This window comes from Anolis sagrei, chromosome 4 (assembly GCF_037176765.1).
Source record: "Anolis sagrei isolate rAnoSag1 chromosome 4, rAnoSag1.mat, whole genome shotgun sequence".
Taxonomy (NCBI): domain Eukaryota; kingdom Metazoa; phylum Chordata; class Lepidosauria; order Squamata; family Dactyloidae; genus Anolis; species Anolis sagrei.
The window spans coordinates 76,888,346-76,909,939 of NC_090024.1; the positions used below are offsets into that span (position 1 = coordinate 76,888,346).

Below are 21,594 nucleotides of genomic sequence, written 5' to 3' on the forward strand. Positions count from 1 at the left end.
ACATAGGATGTTAAAATGTAGCCTTGCCTGATCCTCATACCAATTGAAAACCATTTCTGTTTCTCCATATTTTGTCCTAGCAATGGCTTCTTGTCCTGACACATTAGGATTATAAAATATTGTGGTACACCTATTTCTTTAACAGCACTGCATAGCTATACACAATGAAAGATTGTATTACAGTAGAGCCCTGCTTATCCAACCTTTGCTCATCCAAAGTTCTGTATTATCCAACGCAGTCTACATCCTGCCCAGATTTACAGCTCTTTCAATACATTGAGATGTTTTGGTGCTAAATTAGCAAATACAGTAATTACTACATAATGTTACTGTGTATTTAAGTGCTTTTCTGTCGATTTGTTGTAAAAGATGATGTTTTGGTGCTTAATTTGTAAAATCATAATATAATTTGACCTTTAATGGGCTTTTCCTTAATTCCTCCTTATTACCCAGCATTTTTTGCTTATCCAATGTTCAGCTGGCCCATTTATGTTGGATAAGCAAGACTACTGTATGTACTATAATACATAGGCTGATTTTCTTCTGAAATCTGTTGGTGCTCCAGTATTCCAGTGTTTCTCAACCTGGGGGTCGGGACCCCTAGGGGGGTTGCAAGGGGGTTTCAAAGGGGTTGGCAAAGACCATCAGAAAAAAACAGATTTCTGATGGTCTTTGCAGACAAGACTGAAGATCTCTCTGCATGCCCTTCTCTTCCTTTTTGGTGTTGGTAAACGACAACTCCCAGAATTCAAAAACAGCCCCCCCCAACCCCACCAGTATTCAATGTTGGCCATGTAGGTAGTGTGCCAAGTTTGGTACAGATCCATTGTGGGCTGCGTTCAGAGTACTCTTTGATTGTAGGTGAACTATAAAGCCCAGCAACTACAACTCCCAAAGGTCCAGGTCTATTTTCCCCAAACTTCAGCAGTGTTCACACCTGGGCATATTGAGAATTCATAATAAGCTTGGTCCAGATTCATCGTTGTTTGAGTCCACAGTGCTCTCTGGAGAACTACAACTCCAAAACTCAAGGTCAATGCCCACCAAATTCTTCCAGCATTTTCTGTTGGTCATGGGAGTTCTGTGTGCCAAGTTTGGCTCTATTCCATCACTGGCGGAGTTCAGAATGCTCTTTGGTTGTAGATGAACTATAAATCCCAGCAACTACAACTCCCAAATCACAAAATCAATCCCCCCGCCAACCCCACCAGTATTCAAATTTGGGCATATCAGGTATTTGTGCCAAATTTGGTCCAGTGAATGAAAATACATCCTGCATGTCAGATATTTACATGACGATTCATAACAGTACAAAATTACAGTTATGAAGTAGCAACAAAAATAACGTTATGGTTTGAGGTCACCACAACATGAGGAACTGTATTAAGGGGTCACGGCATTAAGAAGGTTGAGAACCATTGCAGTATTCAATAAATATTTTTGATATGATCCCTAGTTTCTCCTCTTTCCTGAACCCAGTTTAGGCATCTAACTTTTTCTGCTCTATGTATGGTAAATATTTTATTGTTGAATATTTAGCATGGGAGATTAATGAAATGACAGAGTTTTCTGCAATTTTTCTTAGGGACAGGAATGTACACTGAGTGTTTCCAGTTTGTGTACCATTCTTTTCTTTTCCATATTTGTTGACAGATATCTAAAATTTAAGTGGATTCTGTTTTTGAAAAAGCTCTATTGGTATGCCATCTGTTCTTGGTGATTTATATTTCTCCCAAGTGCTTTGACAGCAGCTTCCACTTTATTTTCTAAAACTGTGGCTTCATCTTCAAACTATTTTTCCTTTAATGAATCAGTCATCCTTCTATCTCTTTTATATATATTCTTCAGTGTTTTTTATCAGCTTTTTATTTCTTTTTGATCATGCAGTGAGCACACCTGCTGGCTGTATAGCATCCCCATTCTTGATTTAAATTTCCCTTTGATTTCTTGGATCTTGATTAAAATATGTACAAATACACAAAGAATCACTGCAGTTTTAAATTGTTTGTTCTAGACTAGCCTCTGGCTTAATTTATTTAATATCAATAGCTATGACAGATATTAGATCTATTCAAGAAAGGCTGACTAGATCTTAAGATCTAATTTTAATCCCACCGTGAGAAGGTGCACTCTAAACGTAAAGGTGAATTTTGTTTTCAAAAACAGAGAATTAAAATTGTCCATCTTTTTTGCTTACATTCTTCCTAAAGGTTATTCCAGGTAAACATGAGCTGATAGAGACTCATTCCCACATCATATCATTCAAAGAAATCTTAACTCCAATATCAAATGAATGTGGAGGGGAGTTGTGAGAGTTAATCTTTTAAATAACATCTTGATGAATTATGATGTCTCAAGGGATCAAAATCTAATGTGTGTTGTGCCCTTTAAAAATGAGTCCTGATATTGTAGTATCTATTTTGATATCCATGCAGTAGTGTTGATATGAAGCAAGAATGGAAAATGGAATAGCATGGGTTGGGCTTTCTAAACAGGAGAAGGAGGTCTGCTATTTTTGTGTGTGTGTTGTGATTATCAACAGTAGTTCTGTGTTTACCATAACATATGAAATTCCACCCTAAGGATATGGTTTTCAAACAGATTGTCTGGAGTTTTTTTTTTTAAAGTAATTCTGAAGTTTTCTTCTGTAATGCACTTTATGATGAATGGTGGGTGTTCTCTCTACATTTTAATTTCTGTTAAAATATTTACTGCTAATTAATAGGGTTTTTTATGGGGGTATAGTTCTCTTGTAACCTTGCTGTGCCTATTTCCAATGCCTGTTGCCTGGGTAACCATTTCCTGAGCCAAAAAAAAGTAGAAATAAAAAACTAAATGATTCTAACCAGTTAACTGGGATTTAATGTACACCAGTATGTAACAATTAGGAAATCACAGAATCAAAGAGTTGGAAGAGACCACAGGAGTGATTAAGTCCAACCTCCTACTATGCAGGAATACACAATTTGAGGCAGTGAATTTTTAGGTCCCATCCCTCAATTGTCCTCTTGCTTTCCTCAGTATTATTTTTCTGCCATGCAACACCAAGCCTATTTTTTCTTATTCATATCTTTATGATAGTTTTTCCGCTGCTGCTGTCTGTTCCTCTGTTTTAATATAAATACACAGAGATGCTTTAGCTGTGCATATACAGATGTAGCCACCCACAAACCCACTATTCAATTCCAGATGGAAATTATGAATACTAAAGTGATAACACAGATTGATAAGAATGAATCCAAACCAATGAATCCTAAAGCAAGACAAACTTGAATTCTCATTAAAAATCAAGATTTTTAAATAGAAACTGTTGTACTTCTGACATATCATGGCTCACATGACTCACAAGTAAAGACAATAATGCTTGGTAAGGAAAAAGCTAGTTGGCAAAGAGGAAGGAGGCATTATATTTCACTGGACTCAATCTAGGAAGTAATGGCATTGAGCGTGCAAGACCTGAGCACAGCTGTTGAAAGTAGGATGACTCAGAGATCAGTCATTTATAGGGTTGCCATAAGCTGAAGTTAACAACAAAAAAAACAGCAAAACTGAGTATATCACATGAAGCTGAGACAGGAGAACAAATAGAAGACATATCCACAAATAGAAATACATCACAATTTTCACCATGCTCATAACATCCATTGCTCTGAGAGCACCCTAGATCCTGTGCAGCCTGAAGAAAACCATTTCTAATCTGCCTTTTTGGAAAACTGAGACAAAGCAGAAAGCACAGCTTGTTCTAGTCTGTAGTCAGCAATCTGTTGAAACTATTAAGCAGGTCCACTGAGTTGTGTAACCAAGGGCTGAACAAAGGCTGCACCACTTACTCTAGGCTTCCCCTTCATGCCCCCAAATATTGTTATGTTGTCTGCGGCACAAGAGACAATGACAGTCTTTAGTTAAAAAATAATAGCTAGCTTTAAACAAGACAAGAGTTATTTTTCTGTTGCTAATGAGCTGAAATTTTATTACCTGTCTTTTATTTCCCTTTCTCCCTGGTCCCCATGTGTCTGCATTGAAACCCCCACAGAACAGTGGTTCTCAACCTGTGGGTCCCCAGATGTTTTGGCCTATAATTCTAAAAAGTCCCAGCCAGTTTGGCAGCTGTTAGAATTTCAGGGAGTTGAAGGTCAGAACATCTGGGGACCCACAGGTTGAGAACCACTGCCCCAGAAAAACTGAACTCCAACAGAAGCAACATTTGATAAAAATGTAGCCCTGTGACATCACCACACTGGAGCAGCCAGTGGAGCTTTGATAACCTTGCATAATGTACTTTCTGCATTTTGATTTGCCAATAAAGATATAACTATTTTGTGGAACTTATTTTACGAACAGGAACCACTCTCACAAATATGGTGATGTGAAAAGTCTACATTCATTTACATTTTCATGACATATCTGAGAACTGCCCATTCAGTCAAGCTTGTATAGTGGTGGTTTGGGGTAATATTTGGTGGTAATGTGATCACCCACTTGCCCCTATATTTGCTTGTTACTTTTTTTGTGAGTAAACAGATTGCATTGAGATCCTGGGCTGAACTTCCACCTCTCTCTGTCAGTGAGAAATGGCACAAGAATCTGAACTACTGGAGGTATATTGGGCTAGGGAAGTGAGCAATTCAAATCTTTCTGTCCCCCTGCCCCGTACAGCTCTGATTCTAACTAAAATATACAGAGGAGAAAAGTCAATAAATGAACTAGTTCCAAATTAGGGATGGGCAACTGTGGGCCTCAAAACATTACCTGATTACCAGAATTTCTCATCATTAGAATGTCAGACAGGCAAGACGGAGCCACATATTACATTCAACAACAAATCTCTTTTTTGCAATGCACACCTTCAAAATTGAGGTGTGGATTACAATTGATGGCGCTTTATACTTGAGTAAATACGGCACTTTCCCAAGATCTGCTTGTGAATGAATACACATGAAGCACAGATTGGATCTTCCCATCACCAATTAAAATAAGACAAAGCATGTCCTTCCAAATGACAATTCTTCTTTAAAGAAAACAACAGATTTGTAATGTGAGATTTATGGTGACATCTCTTTCTTTCTCTCTTTTTAGCACTGAAGCCCACTTGTTTTAGCCTACACCAAATCACATGTTCCATTGCAAATTTAGTCAATTCTCCTTAAAGCTCGGTTGGCAAACTGTCAAGACAAGAGAGGGAGACATGAAATTGCCAGATGAAGCAAGCATCTAAGAAAAACCTGGCAAGAAATTTCATTTATTGATTCTTTTACTGCTTAAGGGGAAAACTAGGGATTTTTCTGTTATAGCCTTCTTTAAGTGGAAGTGGAAACCGAGCTTTAAAATCTTGGTTTTAGGAAATACTTCACATGCTACTCATTAACATAATTCCAGTTAAAATTACTCCAGAAAAGATTAAATACAATGCCTCTCCTACTTCTGCTGCCTCTTTGCGTTCTGTACCAACCACACAAACTTGCTGAATGTATTTTCATTCAAATCAGATCCAGTCTCTTTTGCTCTTTGCCGTCTCTCCAATCCCTCAAAGGCACAAATATAACAAATTTGAATGGCAGTGAAACAGAAAATATGGGAGCTGTACATGTTTATGACAAGAAAAACATACCTTTCATTTCTTTCAATAGATTGAGCTTACCATTAATGCAAAAACCAAATCAAGGCATTTTCTTAGGCATTAACTAGTGCTGCATGAGCATTCTGCTTGGTTTTGCTCTCATGTTTTCCAAGGGATGTTTTAAATTCACTACACGTTGTGTTAGCTAAAACTTCCTGTAAAACCCAACACTGCTTCCAAATTGCTGCCTGCCTCTTTCAGTAACAGCACACGGATGATGCTACATTCTCCCATGAGATTAGTAAAGGCATTACAAAAGCAAATGGAGCAAGAAAAACAAAGTAGGCTAGAAATAGCAAAGCTTTTTTTGGAAGGGGCAGCAGCGAATACTTACACTTGTACAGCAGAGAGTCTCCATGCAGCCAGAAGAGAAAGATAAAAGAATATAAATGGGCAGAAGATAAAGCAAAAGCAGCAGTTTCAAGAGAGGAGGGAGGTAGCAAGCCAGCAGTACTAAAATTTTGCAAATAAAATAAGACTGAAGCAGAAGTATTGAAGCAGAAATATGCAAAAATGAAATACAAACCTTGAACATTAAGGAGAAAATTGCACCACCTCCATAGTAGATGAACACAGGTGTGAGGGAGAGAAACTCTCCTTGCTTTCATTCACACAGGGCTACAATTTCTGGGTGTTTGTGGTTAAATGTAGAATTTGCAATAATCAAAGGTACTAGTGACTTGGACTACTGATCAAAAGGAAAGAAATATGGCAGAAGAATTTTCAAAAGATCATGAGTATCTTTATTATTAGTTGAAGTTGTATCGGTTATATATCCCTTATCCAAAATGCCATTTATTGGGGTTTTTTTCTTCAGATTTTGGAATACTGAGTCCAGAAGACGATCTCAGACCATCTTCTTCCCTTCCTTTTTTCACGACTGTTTCTGATGTTTTACTGATGAATCATGACAAAGATGACAGGAAGTCCCCCTGCATTGTGGGAACAGCTACATCATTAATCGTACCCTCAAAGGATTTTGGGGGGGGGGGGGCGCCGCATGAAATAAGGTCCTCTATGGCCACGTCCCTCTCAATCTCTCCTAGTTACTTCCAGCCCTCCTCAGTTACTCCACTGCTATCTCTATGGCTTCCTTTTACTAGCCAGTGGTGACTGGGTCCCCTTCATCCTTGTTTTCAAACAGACAGAAGTCTTCTAATGAGAAAACCTGACCTCCAGTTGGCTACCATCTTTCCTTCCAAGAAATGTTTTTGGCTCAATTTGTTAATTTTTTATTAAAATGTTGGAATCCCAAGGCATATACAAAAATAAAATAGACAATTTAAAAAGGAAAAAAGACAATTGAAAATAACCAAAGTAGGTAAAATGTACAATCTGGTAGCTCAGAGTCAAACCATAGTCACAGGGCCCCAAATACTTTAGTGCAGGGTCAAATTTTAACATTGTACTGAGATGAAAATAGTATCACCACCAATCAGGACCACAACAGGAAGACATTGTAAACTAGGACACCACAAAATATTCTGTCCCGTGTCTTCACTTAATTCCTACCTCTGATTAAACATAGAGTTTAAACATGGCTTTACATGTCATCACCAGCACAATTAACTCAGTTCAACAACAGAGTCAGCTCCTTGAAAAACAGTGTCATGTAGCTACTATATGTTCCTGCTAGAAGTCTACTGCTGTATTTGCCATTTCAGTCTTATCCTCATGTGAAGCTCCATTTAATACAAGGTACAACAGTCTACATGAAAATTTAGCAGCACATTTACCATCTATTCATGACCCAATGTCTCTCTAGAGCAGTGGTTCTCAACCTGTGGATGCCCAGATGTTTTGGCCTCCAACTCCCAGAAATCCCAACAGCTGGTAACTGGCTGGGATTTCTGGGAGTTGTAGTCCAAAACGCCTGGGGACCCACAGGTTGAGAACCACTGCACTAGAGAATAAAGACCACACATTTTAAAAAAAAATAACAACCACAACAATAGGTATTAGCAGGTCACTGTGTCTGCAAAACCATGGTTGCCTTTGTATAATGGAATCTTGTAACAATGGTAACAGAAACAAAGTAATATGAACTAAACCTGTGAAATATGACTGCATTTCATCAAAGAACTAATGAAAATACACTAGGAAAACCTTATAGTAAAAATAGCAGCTATGAAAAAAAGCCATTCTTGGCAGTTATGGTCCATATTTATAGACCTGCCTGAAAGTTAATAAGTTAAAAAGAACAATCAATCCAATAATCTCTTTGAATATTCTGTCCCAATTCTGTTCTGTAACAAAGATCTGTTTTCAACAGATACATTCATTTGATCTTAGGAAAAAGACTAAGAAGCAATATAGGGCTCATATTACAATCTATAAAATAAACAATGGACATTTATGTGATATCTTAAAAACTGATAGAATGAGGCTGGCATAAACTTTTATGGACTAGAAAAGCTTCATTGCATTCCATTTCACTGGATTACATCCCTCAAAATATTAGGATCTCAGTTCAACTGAAAGGTAGGAGAGTTTGAAAAGATAAAATTACTATTTTTTTTCAAATGGTTCAGTCAAACTATGCCACATGGTGAAAAAAGATGTATTGATGACCACCAAGTTTAGCATTTCTGAAGAGGAACTAGACAAAATAGGATTAGACAAATACACAGAAGGTGGGGCTACCGGTGGCTATTGGTCTATTGGTCATGATGGATTTAACTTAGATGCCGAGTAACTGAATGCTGGGAAAACATATAGGCGGGTGATATTTTATTAATGCTCTGCTGTGGGTTTCCTACAGACATTTGAATGGCCAATGTGGGAACAGAATTACCTCCTGCCTTCTTATTTCTTACAGCAGTGGTTCTCAACCTGTGGGTCCCCAGGCGTTTTGGCCTACAGCTCCCAGAAATCCCAGCCAGTTTACCAGCTGTTAGGATTTCTGGGAGTTGAAGGCCAAAACATTTGGGGACCCACATGTTGAGAACCACTGTCTTACAGTATATAACATGTTATATTCCAGTTGAGTACAAGGGTGTGCAAATGTATGCCCATATATAATGTCTTTCATTGTCTAGCCCCCTCTTGCCAGAATACAAGATTTAAATGTTTATGTGAGCTGTTATACAAAAACATAAATCCATATGTATATCCACAGAGAAAAATAAAACAACAAGATAAAATCAATATGAAAAGCAAAAAGTGTACATTACGCCACACTTGATAAATATAAGTGGCTGAAGCTTCAAGATTCAGAATTCAATGTTCTAACTTAAGCTAGCCATCTGGGAGAAATAAAAATGCAAAGGTTTTAATTCAGTTAAAATCAAGGAAGGAAAAAACCACGCAGAACCAGAGACACAAGAAGACGTGATATCATGCATAAGAACTGATCAGCAGCACCCTTATAAAGCTCACAAGGCAAATTCCCAAATGTCCTCTCACTAAAAGCCGCGAATAATGTAAAACACAACAATGGTTCCATGGCAGATAGAATCATGACCCAGACAAAATGTTTTATGTTGTCACATACTCTCATTTACAATGGTAGCATTTGATTCATTGCAGTAGTGAAGCCTTTTCTGCCAGCATAGTTGGAAGAGGCAGTCGCACAGCATAAGCAGATAAAAGAGATAAAGTGAAAGAAAAAAAAACCCCCAGTGCTTTCTCTTCCATTGTCTGCAGTACTCCTTTTTTATAAATGCTATGGACGTGACAGGCACTGACTTACTCAATTTTTAAAATATAAATGGACAAGAGGATTATTTGTGGACAAGGGCTATAGGTGTCTTACCATGCATGTGTCTAAGTCTTCCAAGCGTTCTATTTCAGTCAGCTCCTCAACTGTGATAACAGATCTTTTAGTAGGTCTTTCCTCTGCCAGCTCAATGTCTAATGATTCTTGGTGAGGTAATGGCTTGCCTCGTCTTGTCAAATGATCAGCCTGAAAAAAAGGTTAAAATTTTAACAAAGCAATAACATAAAATGGGGAAACACTGGTGAAAAGTAGTTTTAAGTACCTTGCCAAAGGGCAAAGCATAACTCAGAGAATTGGATGAAGTCTTCTAAGTCATCTTGTCCAACCTCTTGCTTGATACAGGAAATTCATAGCTCAGAGTTTGGAAATATTTTTAGTTACTTTTTGGCCTATCACAACCAGGATGCAGCACTTCTGAACCCTGAGTATTTAGTTTCAGGGCTGAATCTAAGAATGATACTAAACAATAAAGTCTTCAAGAGGAATATAAATACATTTAATACAGACCGATTCCCTATCCCCTAATTTATCTTTCAACCAAGACCATCGGTATCGAGTCTGGAGTTTTCTCCTACATCCAGTCAATTAATGATATCAGACATGGAGTTTCCTTTGATTTTAATGCTGAGTGTTATTGGCACATTAAACTGAACTCCCAAATTCTGGCCAGTCCCTCAACAGTAGTTTCATTTAAATGACAAACAAAATGAAAGGAAAATGAAATGTGAAAGGACATCACAGATTGGATTGGGAAACCTGCAGCCCTGTCTTGCCCTAACTTCTGAATAAATTCCTAACCTAAGAAAACCTATGCAAGGTCTACTTTCTGCCAATAATGCCTTTCCTTTCCCCAGTAGTATACTTGTTGGGAGTATAAAGAGACAGAGAATGAAAGAAAAACACAGAAAAATGACAGAAAGACACATGGAGAAGATATGGGCTCAATTACTTTTGGAAGTAGCTAACTTGAGCCAGCCCTTCACTAGCATGGGCCCCAATAATTACTCTTAAGGCCTTTGGCAGATAAAAGATGCACCACTGCCATAATCCATTGGCCCATCATCTTTTCAAGCTATTATTCCAAAAAGAACCAGAACCACTATGAAATGTTATTTTTGAGTCTTATTGTAACTAGATAATCCATAATGATAACATGATAGATAGCACTGAAAGCTACTGAGAAACCTATCAAAACCAACATGGACACATTTTCCCCCTTCCCCTCTTATAGCTGGCTTTCCCTTCTTTCTTTTGCCAGCAAGCAAGTACATTTCTGCTTAAGTGAGTACAGTGGGCCCTATGGATCTTCATGGATTCAGTTCCAAGATCTTCCCCCACATGTACATTCCATATGATTGCATTCCACATCATTAAATGGTGCTGATGTTGATATTCTTGCCATTTTATGTTATAGTACATGACAATCTGCAACCAGTGAAAATTGCAGATTCACAACCTGCAGATCCAGAGGAAACTTTATATGGATGTTTTATTTTAATGTTGCATGCTTTACAGTGTTTTAAGGTGATTTGGGGTCTAAAAATGTATTGTTCAGGTTTTAAGTGAGTCTTTTTGTGAAGCAACTTTGGTTGTGTAAAAAGGCAACACATGCATGAAATAATTAAATAAATTAACAATTCTGCACAATCACTGTCAATATAAAAATGTAATGCAGACATTTTACCTATTATGGGCATGAAGAGTCCACTGGGGCAACTCTTGTTGTCAGTACATGTCACAAAGTAGTGGACATATATTTGGAAGTCCTCATGCAAGTGAACGAAGCAGCAAGAACATCATGGTGAGGTATTAAACTATCTTGAAAAACTGAGTTCCAGATAAATACTCACCAGTTTATGGTGGCAAAGTGACAGAGCATCAAGAATCTCATCTACTATTCGATCGGAGAGAAATGAGGCAACTGTCAGCTTCACTTCACTGTGGGGAAATTTGAAGTGAAAACAGCAAACATTAAATTCACATAGGAAAATCTTGCCATGCTTTACTAACTCGGTTGTATGGTCCAAAAATTAACAAACAACTTAGGAATACAGACTATTTTTCTATATACTCCAGTACTGTCAACCCTTTCTGGCCATGGTACACCAGGGCTTCAGGCAGGATTATTTCCTTGCCTTACTTAAGAGGTTCCTGGTATTGCCTCATGGTCTCCCAACCAAGTATTAACCAGATCCAACCCTGTTGAACTTCTTAAAACAGACAATATTTAAATGCCTGAAGTAATATAGTGGTCTTTGAAGAGAAACTGAGAAATTACTTCACCTGTAATTATTATAGTAATCTTAATTTCAAGAGAAGATATATACTGTATGAAATTAATTCTAACTATTAGGAAAGAACCCATATAGATCAGGAGGTGGCTGCTGTGGTCTTCCAGATATTTTTGGTCTACAATTTCTAGAAGCCCTAGCAAGCATTTTCAGTGGAATTATAGGAGATCCAAACCAGAAACATATGGAGCACACTAGTTATCCATCCCAGATCTAGAATATGAATGTAATATAAAACACATGCCAGAACTGATGTAACCGTCCACTTTAATGTGTTACAAGAAATAAGTATGGCAAAAATAAATACTTGCCACAATGAAACTAATTTATTATTTCCATATGGCCATCATTATATGTTTACAAATTCTCTTTGTACAATGTAATGTACAACCCCTTTCCTATATTTCTATAAATAATCTCTAAAGTCGAGGACATATGTTTACAGCACATCCTGTGTTGGCAAAGCATTCAAATCAGCAAACTGTGCTAGAGATGCAAGAAACCAGTGCATGTATTAGGATACTCATGCAGGAGATGAGACATAAATTAATCATTAGAACAGGTTCAAACACCTGCACCCCACAGTGCTGGTACCCTCCTCCCCCCACTACTTTCTGAGGGGTACCAAGGGAAGGCAATGTAAGCCAGCACTTGTATTTCCCTTAGGACAGGTATGCCAAATTCATTTTCATCAAGGGCCACATCAGTCTTATGGTTGCCTTCAAAAAGTCATGGACTCCATGGATGGGCTAACAACATTTTTTTTCATAATGCTCGATGCTCTTTAGTTTTTACTCAACTAGGGTCCCCAGATGTTATTGAACAACCATCTCTTTTGATTATGTATCTTGGGGATAATGGGAACTGCAACCCAACATCACTTGTGGCTTTGAGGCTGGGGAAAGATTAAAGAACATCATATCCGCCAGCCTTGTATATAAAATTCAAACCCACTATCCTGACTATACAAACTGCAGCCTTACAGATATTACTGTTTTACAACTTCCATCAGCTCTAGTCATGATGTCTAATGATGAGAAATACAGGCGTTGTAGTCCAGCATCTGGCAGGCCACATAAAATGATACCGTGGGTCAGATTTAGCCAGAAGGTCTACAGTTTGACACATGTGCCTTAGGATGTGAATACATTTTATGATTGTGACAGTATTATTTGATGTTTTGTGTTCCAAAGTACAAGATAGGTTTTTGCACCTAGTTTTCAAGACAAGCTGAGAAAGCAAATGGACTCACCTGATTTTATTAAGGATATCAATACCAGACTGCTCTAGGAGAACATTTTTTACAAAGGTGCGTGGAATAGAAATCTTTTCAGTGCATGCCTCAATCAAGTCTTGCCTTATGTTTGCTTTTTTCATTGCACTTGGACAAAGGTTTTCAGCAGCATCCACCATGGATTCAAGTAGTGTCTGTAGCACAAAGCGGAAGAAAACACTGCACATATATGCCATGGCATCGTTTCATTCATAACACTGTATGCAAGACTTTTATGCTCAAGACTAATGAAACAATGCTGAAATTAGCACATTACAAAGATTTATCAAATTAAGTGCTAATTCACATATCTGCCTTTCAGCTACAAATTTATTTCAGGATTGATTCCCAGGAATTTGTTTTTTGAAATTGTCAGCATACTACTGGCATAAAGTGTAGCAAATTTCTGGACAGCCGGTTATTTGTGGTTGCATTCACAAAATACGTTTCACAGGATATCAGCAAGGACGAATTGTAAAAATCAACGAAATAGAAACATACTCTTTTACAATTAAATGTAGTATTTTCCTTTTTAAAGCAGTGTACCAAAATAGCAAATCTAAATTAATCAGATTGCATTATGTCTGCATTCTTAAAATCTAAGCAATACAGAAAAGATCTAACTTCTTGACTTTGTTTCTAAGATTTCAAGCTCTTCAGGGCTCTAATTCTGATTAAATAATGGGGAACTGCTCAGTACTGTAGGTTTGAGTACTTTAAACGTTTGCAAAATCTGTTAGATACTGGATTATGGGTAAAATGGAAATTGTAACAGAAATGTATTTTCAAGGTACCTACATATGACAATTTAATGGAAGATTTAAAAATAACTTTTTGAAAAGGTCTTTCACACAAAAAGTAACACATTTGGGCCCAGTTTGCTTTCTTTAAGCAGGAATTTTAGCTCACAGATAGAGCTGAATTCTTAAAATATTGATCATGCACTTAGTATACTGTTTCTATGCTAAATGTACTTAAGTCTCCAGGACTGAATTTTGGAAGAAAATGTCTACATTTATGTTACAGAAATGTTTTCTATTCTGTTGACTTATGCCATCTGGGAAATGAATAAAAACTCCTCATTCTCTAATCTCCAAATTATTTGTGCATTCAAAAAAACACAAGCATTGTTTGAATTTCAGTTGTGGAGCCAGGAGAATGTTGAATGACCATCCTGTGGAGGGGTGTATTTCCACACTTCGTTATTTCCATTAGCAAAAGACCAGTGAGCATTTGGACCTCAAGATATTTTGGACTAATATTCTCACACTCTCTTAGAATTGATTCTTCTGACTTGAAGGGCCACAAGTTAGAAAACTAGGGGTTCATATTGTATGCATTTGTTGCATTATTTTTTATGTTTATCAAAATGCTTCTGGGTGTTATACAAAAATCATGATTATGACAAACAATTGTAAAACAGTAGGCATATAAGCCATAGCAAAATACAAAGCCAAATAATCCACAGTTTAAACCACCCCCTGGCTTTTCTTTTGACGGCATGTGGGTTAAAGGCTGAATTCAAACCTTGTTGTAAGCCAGATTTATTGCAAGCAGAGCAGCTAAACTAACCAGTGAGTTCCTATCTGTGGTTTGTTTACTGTGTGATCTGAAACCCCAATTTGTCTTTCCTTTCCCCTGAAAAGCCAAAAGAAAAATAATTCTCATTGTTTATTTTCTTTTTAACTTCTCTTGGCCTGTGAGGCAGGAGACAAGCAAGAATGCTTGGTTTAGATGTCAAAGTAAAAAACAAACAAACATAAAGTCCATGTATTGTCAAAGTTCATGGTTTGCTTATCTATTTGAAGATGCAGTCAGAATACTCAGAGCATCCAAAACTATTGCTGCCTTTTCAATAGTAAATTGCATTCCACAAGATGTCTGGCCGATCATGGTGACCTAACCTAATCAATGAGATTGCTGTGTTGTTGAAGGCTTTCAAGGCCAGAATCACTGGGTTGCTGTGTGTTTTTGTTCCTGCCATTTGAAAGAATGTGAAAACAGGAGGATCCTCCAATTCGATATGGATACCTATATGAGTATGTCTTGGCTTGAACTAAGGTATGAGCCAGCTTTCCCAACGAGCAGAATTAAAATTATGAAGCTCATAATTAATCATCATTTCATAGTTCAGACAAAAAAAATGCCTGTAGTCATTCAATGATCTTCAAACTATGGCTCAATATTCTGGTTTGTTCTGATGAGAGTAATTATACAATGGACTTATTCTCAAACTCTAATATACAAAGTTGGGAAAACTTTATATCTTTGGTTCTTTAATAATCTGATATTTGACTAAAACTGATAAGCAAAGTCATATAAAAGAAAGAAAAACTATCCAAATTGAAATATTTTCCTCCTCATTAACTTCTCTAATTCATCAAAATAATTAATCGTGTGGTATAGCTCTAGATCTTTATTATCTTCCCACTGATTGAAACATTTTCTTTTTGTTTCACATGATCAGAGGTTCAATTTGTAGTTTTACAGCTGCTGCTAAGTTCACAAATATATCAATACAGAACACAGCTGGAAGCAGAATACACTGTGGGGGAAATGCTAACGCTGTCATGCATAGTGATTATGCTATCATAGAGAGATTCCTGCTGGTAAAAAAAACAACCCCAAAAACTCCAGAAATGTTAGAAAATGCTCTGGATCCTAGTGGAGAAACTGTAATCTAGCATGTCACCTAAGGCAGGGGTGAAAATATGTGGCCCTCCAAATGGCATTGAAAGCCAAATCCCAGAAGTCTTAGCATCACCAATGGTGGAATTTTCATTCCATCAACATCATTCCTATCATTGGCTTAAAGAACCAGACAATTAGAGAGAAGAGTAAAAAAAGACGAATGAGATGATTCTTTAAATCTCTATGGAAAGTTTGCTATTTAGTAAACAATTCTTATATGATTTATTCTTTAAGACGTTCAAGTGCACTATGAACTTCTAATGTTTTCCCGACCCAGTGTGGTACCAGTGATTTAATGGCTTGAGACCAGGACTTGATCCCTGTCCAGCCATGGAAACCCACTAGACAAGCCATACTCTCTGGGCCTCAGAGGAAGGCAGCGGTGGTAAATCCACTCTAAAAAACTCTTGCAAAGAAAACACCATAACTTCACCTCAGGGATGCTGTAAGCCATAAATGACTTGAAATAACACAACAACAATAACCAACAACAATATTTTTTTTCAAACCCTTCTTCTGACAAAATACTTTGCTGGAATCTTATTTAATATGTGGTGGCAGCATCTACGTTAGCTTGTTAGCATCCTTATTCAATTTTTAGGTAGCAAATGGTTTGCTACTCTCCTATTTTTAACTCTAATCATTCCCAGGTCAACAGTGTAGGGATACCTAATGGGGCCTTTATCCCATTAATCTCACTACTGTTCCAGAGATTCCTAACTCTAATCCTTGTCCTTGCCATTGCTGCCCAAGCACGTATCCTTGATATGTCAATTGGGCTCAGAAACCAAGAATATATGAACAACAGTGGTGATAATGATCAAAGGTTAGATTCCACTTGCACTATCTCATCTTAAAACTGTAGCCAAAACAACTAAGATGGTTGCATGCCTCTTTATGATACTTGCCATATTTCATTTTCAAACCTCTTTATCAGTTATTACCTTGAGCTGGTCATCAACAACCCTGGTGACTTCCCCAGCCATTGAATCTAGTGTCTCCTGAATTGGGTTAGGTAAAGAGCCATTTGCTCCTGCCCATGAAGCTCCACCAAGGTGATACAGATTTGGTAATAACTGTAAAAAAAAAAGCAATAATTTAATATGACAGCCAGAATTAATAATTCTCAATACTATGCATTAATAAATTATTATGTAATTAAATGCCTAAAAGTAAAGGTTTAATCTTAATATTTCCCATTTTAGTAGGGTCAGTTCAACAGGGATATCACTTACTGTTTTGGAATTTTTAGCATCTTTCATAAGCCTTTCTGCTGATTTCACATCTTCTTGTATTGTGTCAGAGCCACAGTTTCTTAAGGAGTTCAGATGGTCTTGTACTTTGACACATATTCTGTCAATCATCTATATAACAACCAAGTGGGAAGCCAACAGAATATTAGACAGTTTGCAACATGTGAGATGAACATAGCAATTTTATTTATCATGTAAGAAGTGTATTGAGAATACAGTTATAATGTATAGACAAACCACAAACCAAGTTAAAAACTTGGTCATATACTAAATTTTCTTTGACCAGAAGTTGGCCACTTCAAGTGCCTCTGACAATGAAGTGCTAGTCTTTTCTTGGAGGCAACTGTCCACATTACTATGGTGGAATAAATAATGTGAAGACTTTTAAAATGTATTTATCTATCTAATGTTTATCCAGCCCTTTAATAGACAATCACAAGATTAAACCCATAACATTATAATGGGCTCAATGGAATCGAAGGATGCACTTGAGCTCTCAGAATGGAGGAGCCTTTTGAATAAGCTGGCTCTGAGAGGTACTTCCTTGGAATACTGCTGCACCTCAGTGGTATCTTCACCATTCTGGTGCCAATTAGATGCATTATTTTCATTAACCAGAGCTCACATTATAAATGACGATTGTAATTGGGAATAACAGACTGGATAAAGTCAGATAATGAATGCTTTGATTACTTCTTAGATTATCTGGGGTAGAATTAAAGTAGAATGCATCCTACCAACCTACAAATGGATATTTTCATTTTCCCTTTCCTCTTTCAAATACCAAATCTTATACATTATCTCCCTTAATCTCCTTTAATTGTGCCACAACCCAGCTCACTAAGCATCCTCTCTTGATGTTCTTTACTCTTGACCCTGCATCTAATATTCTTCACAGAATGTAACAAATGAATAGGCTGGAGGATCCAGGTATGAACTGGCCTCAAAAAAGATCTAGTGCATTCCTTCTGTACTATCCACTCTAAAGTATCCACTATACAATATACCCTGGGATGGATCCAGAACTATGAGGAATGAATTCCACTTAGGTTTCAACTCCATCATATCTATTTGCTTCATACAGCTATTTCTTCACAATAGCAACTCTTCATAATACCATGAGAAATGAGTCAGAATTATGCTTGGGAAAAATCCATGAAAGTAATCTCCATTTTATGTCTGTTGTTGGATTCTGTGGAACTTCTTCCACTGACACTGATTTTTTTGATCAACCCAATGAAAACTGTCTTAATTTTTAAAAGGCAGCTCACCTGTTGTGTTGTACTAGTAACTATGCCCTGCTGCAGCCTATAGGCTTGTTCCTGTAGATATTTCCGGGTTTCATGATTGCGAAGCAAATAGTTTTCTATCTAAGTACAGAAGTCAATGTTAGACACGATTCTACATAAGTGACCAATCATGCAAATGTATCCACACCCACACAAAACGATGAAAAGAAAAACACAGAACTTCACACAATTTATACATTAGTAGCATGTTTCAACACAATCTTGTATCTGCCTACTCAGAAGTCTGTCTAATTAAATTATAAAAAGCTTACTGCCAAGCAAACGATACAGGATCACAGCTTTCATTTTTAATACAATTTCCATCCATTTAAAACCATATTATCTGAAAGATTTGACTGAAGTCAATGCAGTTTGCTGCAATACAGTAAGCATGCACCTTCCTACAACATGAGAAGCCAGGAAACCACAGGAGACCTGGTTTATCATTGATGGGCAGTATCCAAAGGGAATTCATAGCACCTTTGTTGGTAGCATAAATATTAGTAGACATAACTCTAATGTGTGCTGGGTGCCAGGAAACACTTGTCTCTGTACAACCCACTATCAACAGACTGGAGTTTGTGGATATGTTCCAATTGCAAAGTTGTTTTTTCTAATCTTCCTTTTTTATTCAAAAATGCCTGTTTTGAGGTCTGAAGCAAAATGCCCAGGAAGGCTGAGGGCCCTTCCAGACAGGCCCTATATCCCAGCATCTGATCTCAAGTTTTCTGCTTTAAACTGGATTATACAAACGAGGAGGAGCTGAGGAGCCTTCTAATCAAGGTGAAAGAAGAAAGTGCAAAATCTGGGTTGCAATTGAATATAAAAAACCCCAAGATTATGGCAACCAAACTGATTGATAACTGACAAATAGAGGGAGAAAACTTGGAGGCCGTGACAAACTTTGTATTTCTAGGTGCAAAGATTATTGCAGATGCAGACTGGAAATCAGAAGACGCTTATTTCTTTGGAGGACAGCATTGACCAATCTCCATAAAATAGTGAAGAGTAGAGACATCACACTGGCAACAAAAATCCGCATAGTTGGAGCAATGGTATTCCTCGTAGTCACCTAAGGATGTGAGAGCTGGGCCACAGGGAAGGCTGAGTAAAGGAAGATAGATGCTTTTGAACTGTGGTGTTGGAGGAAAGTTCTGAGAGTGCCTTGGACTGTCAGAAGATCCAACCAATCCATACTTCAGGAAATAAAGCCCTACTGCTCATTGGAGGGAAGGATAGTAGAGGCAAAGATGAAGTACTTTGGCCACATCATGAGAAGAAAGGAAAGCTTAGAGAAGACAATTATGCTGGGGAAAATGGAAGAAAAAAGGAAGAGGGGCCAACCAAGGGTAAGATGGATGGATGGTACCCTTGAAGTGACTAGTTTGGCCTTGAAGGGGTTGGGGATTGTGGCGGCCAACAGGGAGCTCTGGCATGGGCTGGTCCATGAGGTCACAAAGAGTTGGAAGTGACTGAATAGAGGAACAACAAAATATAAGTCCACACTGGCAGATAATTTGGGTTAAACAGAAAACCTGGGGTCAGATCCTGGGATATAGGACCTAATGTCTTGCAACTGTTTCTTGTGCATTTGCATTCATAATATCTTGTTTATGTCCATTTATCCTCTGGCACAGAGATTGGCCTATTTGCCCAGTGTCAGTATGAGTAATACCTTTTGGAGTGCTTCTTCAGTTTTCTCAGGACTTGTTTTAAGTGCTTGAGAAGCATCATTCACTGGTATAGGCATGAACCTTATAGTATAATTCCTTAGAAAAGAAAAAAGTAATAAAATTAAAAGTATAAAAGTTATTTGCAACGGCTAAATGCACTTGTTAGCTCCTTAATCTTGCTTTTTGATGCACAGACATTTTGTTATATTATTAGAAGCACAAAGGAACACCATATTTTCTTGGTCAACATCATGATTCTTTGATACAAACTGTGACTTTGAAACTGGACAATTGTATTCTATGTATTGTCGAAGGCAATACTACACAGAGAAGCCATTGAAATCTGCAAGCATGTGGACAATTTCAACAGAAAGGAGGAAACCATGTAAATGAACAAAATCTGGCTACCAGTATTAAAAAAAACCTCAAAAATTACAACAGCAAAACAAAAGAGAGGAAACAAACAGGGACATCTAATCGCCTCTCAACAAAAGATTGCCCCAGGCACTGCCAGGCCATAAAATGCTAATCAAGGAGGTCAGTTGAAACATTCATACCTAGCTCCAGCAGACAAGAATCCTTTGTCCCACCTGGTCATTCCACAGATATATAGTTCCAACAGACCTCACTACCTCTGAGGATGCTTGCCATAGATGCAGGCGAAACGTGAGGAGAGAATGCCTCTAGAACATGGCCACATAGCCCGAAAAAACCTACAACAACCCAATTGCATTCTACCTTTATATTCAAGAACATTTGACTAAATAACACAGAGATAAATGGTGCCTCTTAACCATAACTAGTCTCCTTCTCAGAAATTGGGATCCTAATTCTCCATAAATGCATTTAATATCTCTTAAAATCAAACATCCTTAACATGGACTTCAATTAAATAAGCAGAGGTTGCACAGCAATCAGGCTAGTACCTCTGGCCTATATATCAATATTTTAATTTTGTCTTCATAAAAATTGTCATCATGGTGTATGACAGTAGCATTATCTGATCAATATATTCAGTGACTAAAACTGTGTTTCTACACTATTTTGAAAGGCTGCAAATTGCAAACTACCATGCATATCTATTGTGAAGGATTTGCTATTTTTGTCTTTCAGCCTTGAATGTGTACACACACACACACAAAGGCATACAAAGCTCCTCTGAACATTTTTCAGTATGTTTGCCTTCACAAGAGCAAGATCATTGAGAATCCTTCCTGTTTGTTAAATGGTATCTTTATCTCACAAAATTATCCAATCCTTGATTCCTGGGCTCAAGATGCATCTTCACACCAGTTTAACTGCCATGACTCAATGCTAGGTAATAATAGAAATTGGAGTTCTACAAAATCTTTCATCTTCTCTGCCAAAGAGAGCTGGTTTTTCACCAAACTTCAACGATAGTTAAAGTGGAGTAAAGTTACATTAACTCTACAGTGCTCCTTTGCCCTCAGATACAACATTATACAAAATGCATATTGATTGTCAGACAGATGGCTGGAAATAGCTCATAGAGAATCCAGGGAAGTGAACTGTGCATCAAGATACAATCCAGATTTCATGAAATATTCTCACCAAAGAGGTTTTAAGAAGCCTAACACTGTGCATACATTTGCCTAATGAAACTCTTGCTCCAGTGGACTTATTATGGCCTTATACTTGATGCCAGGAATGCTAGATTTCTTTAGACAAAGACCTGAATGTGATGTTTTTCACTGTAATTTCAAAACCACCCCATTTGTAAACTGTAATGATTGAAAGCTTCCCGAATTTGCTTTTTTTCTTACCAGGG

General features: G+C 37.5%; 1 protein-coding gene across 5 annotated transcripts in view; it reads right to left on the minus strand.

The window, feature by feature from the left end:
* Window positions 1-21,594, minus strand: part of CARMIL1 (capping protein regulator and myosin 1 linker 1) — a 174,745-nt gene that overhangs the window by 22,709 nt on the left and 130,442 nt on the right. For 3 of the 5 annotated variants that reach the window (XM_060774923.2, XM_060774926.2, XM_060774922.2), the window contains 8 exons: window positions 19,808-19,901; window positions 18,115-18,213; window positions 16,826-16,954; window positions 16,535-16,666; window positions 12,879-13,054; window positions 11,186-11,273; window positions 9,372-9,521; window positions 5,952-5,969 (listed from right to left, as the gene is read on the minus strand). In XM_060774923.2, the coding sequence (XP_060630906.2) occupies window positions 5,952-5,969; window positions 9,372-9,521; window positions 11,186-11,273; window positions 12,879-13,054; window positions 16,535-16,666; window positions 16,826-16,954; window positions 18,115-18,213; window positions 19,808-19,901 (886 nt within the window). The remainder of the gene's footprint in view (window positions 1-5,951; window positions 5,970-9,371; window positions 9,522-11,185; window positions 11,274-12,878; window positions 13,055-16,534; window positions 16,667-16,825; window positions 16,955-18,114; window positions 18,214-19,807; window positions 19,902-21,594) is intronic. The other 2 variants (XM_060774925.2, XM_060774924.2) reach the window with 1 other exon arrangement.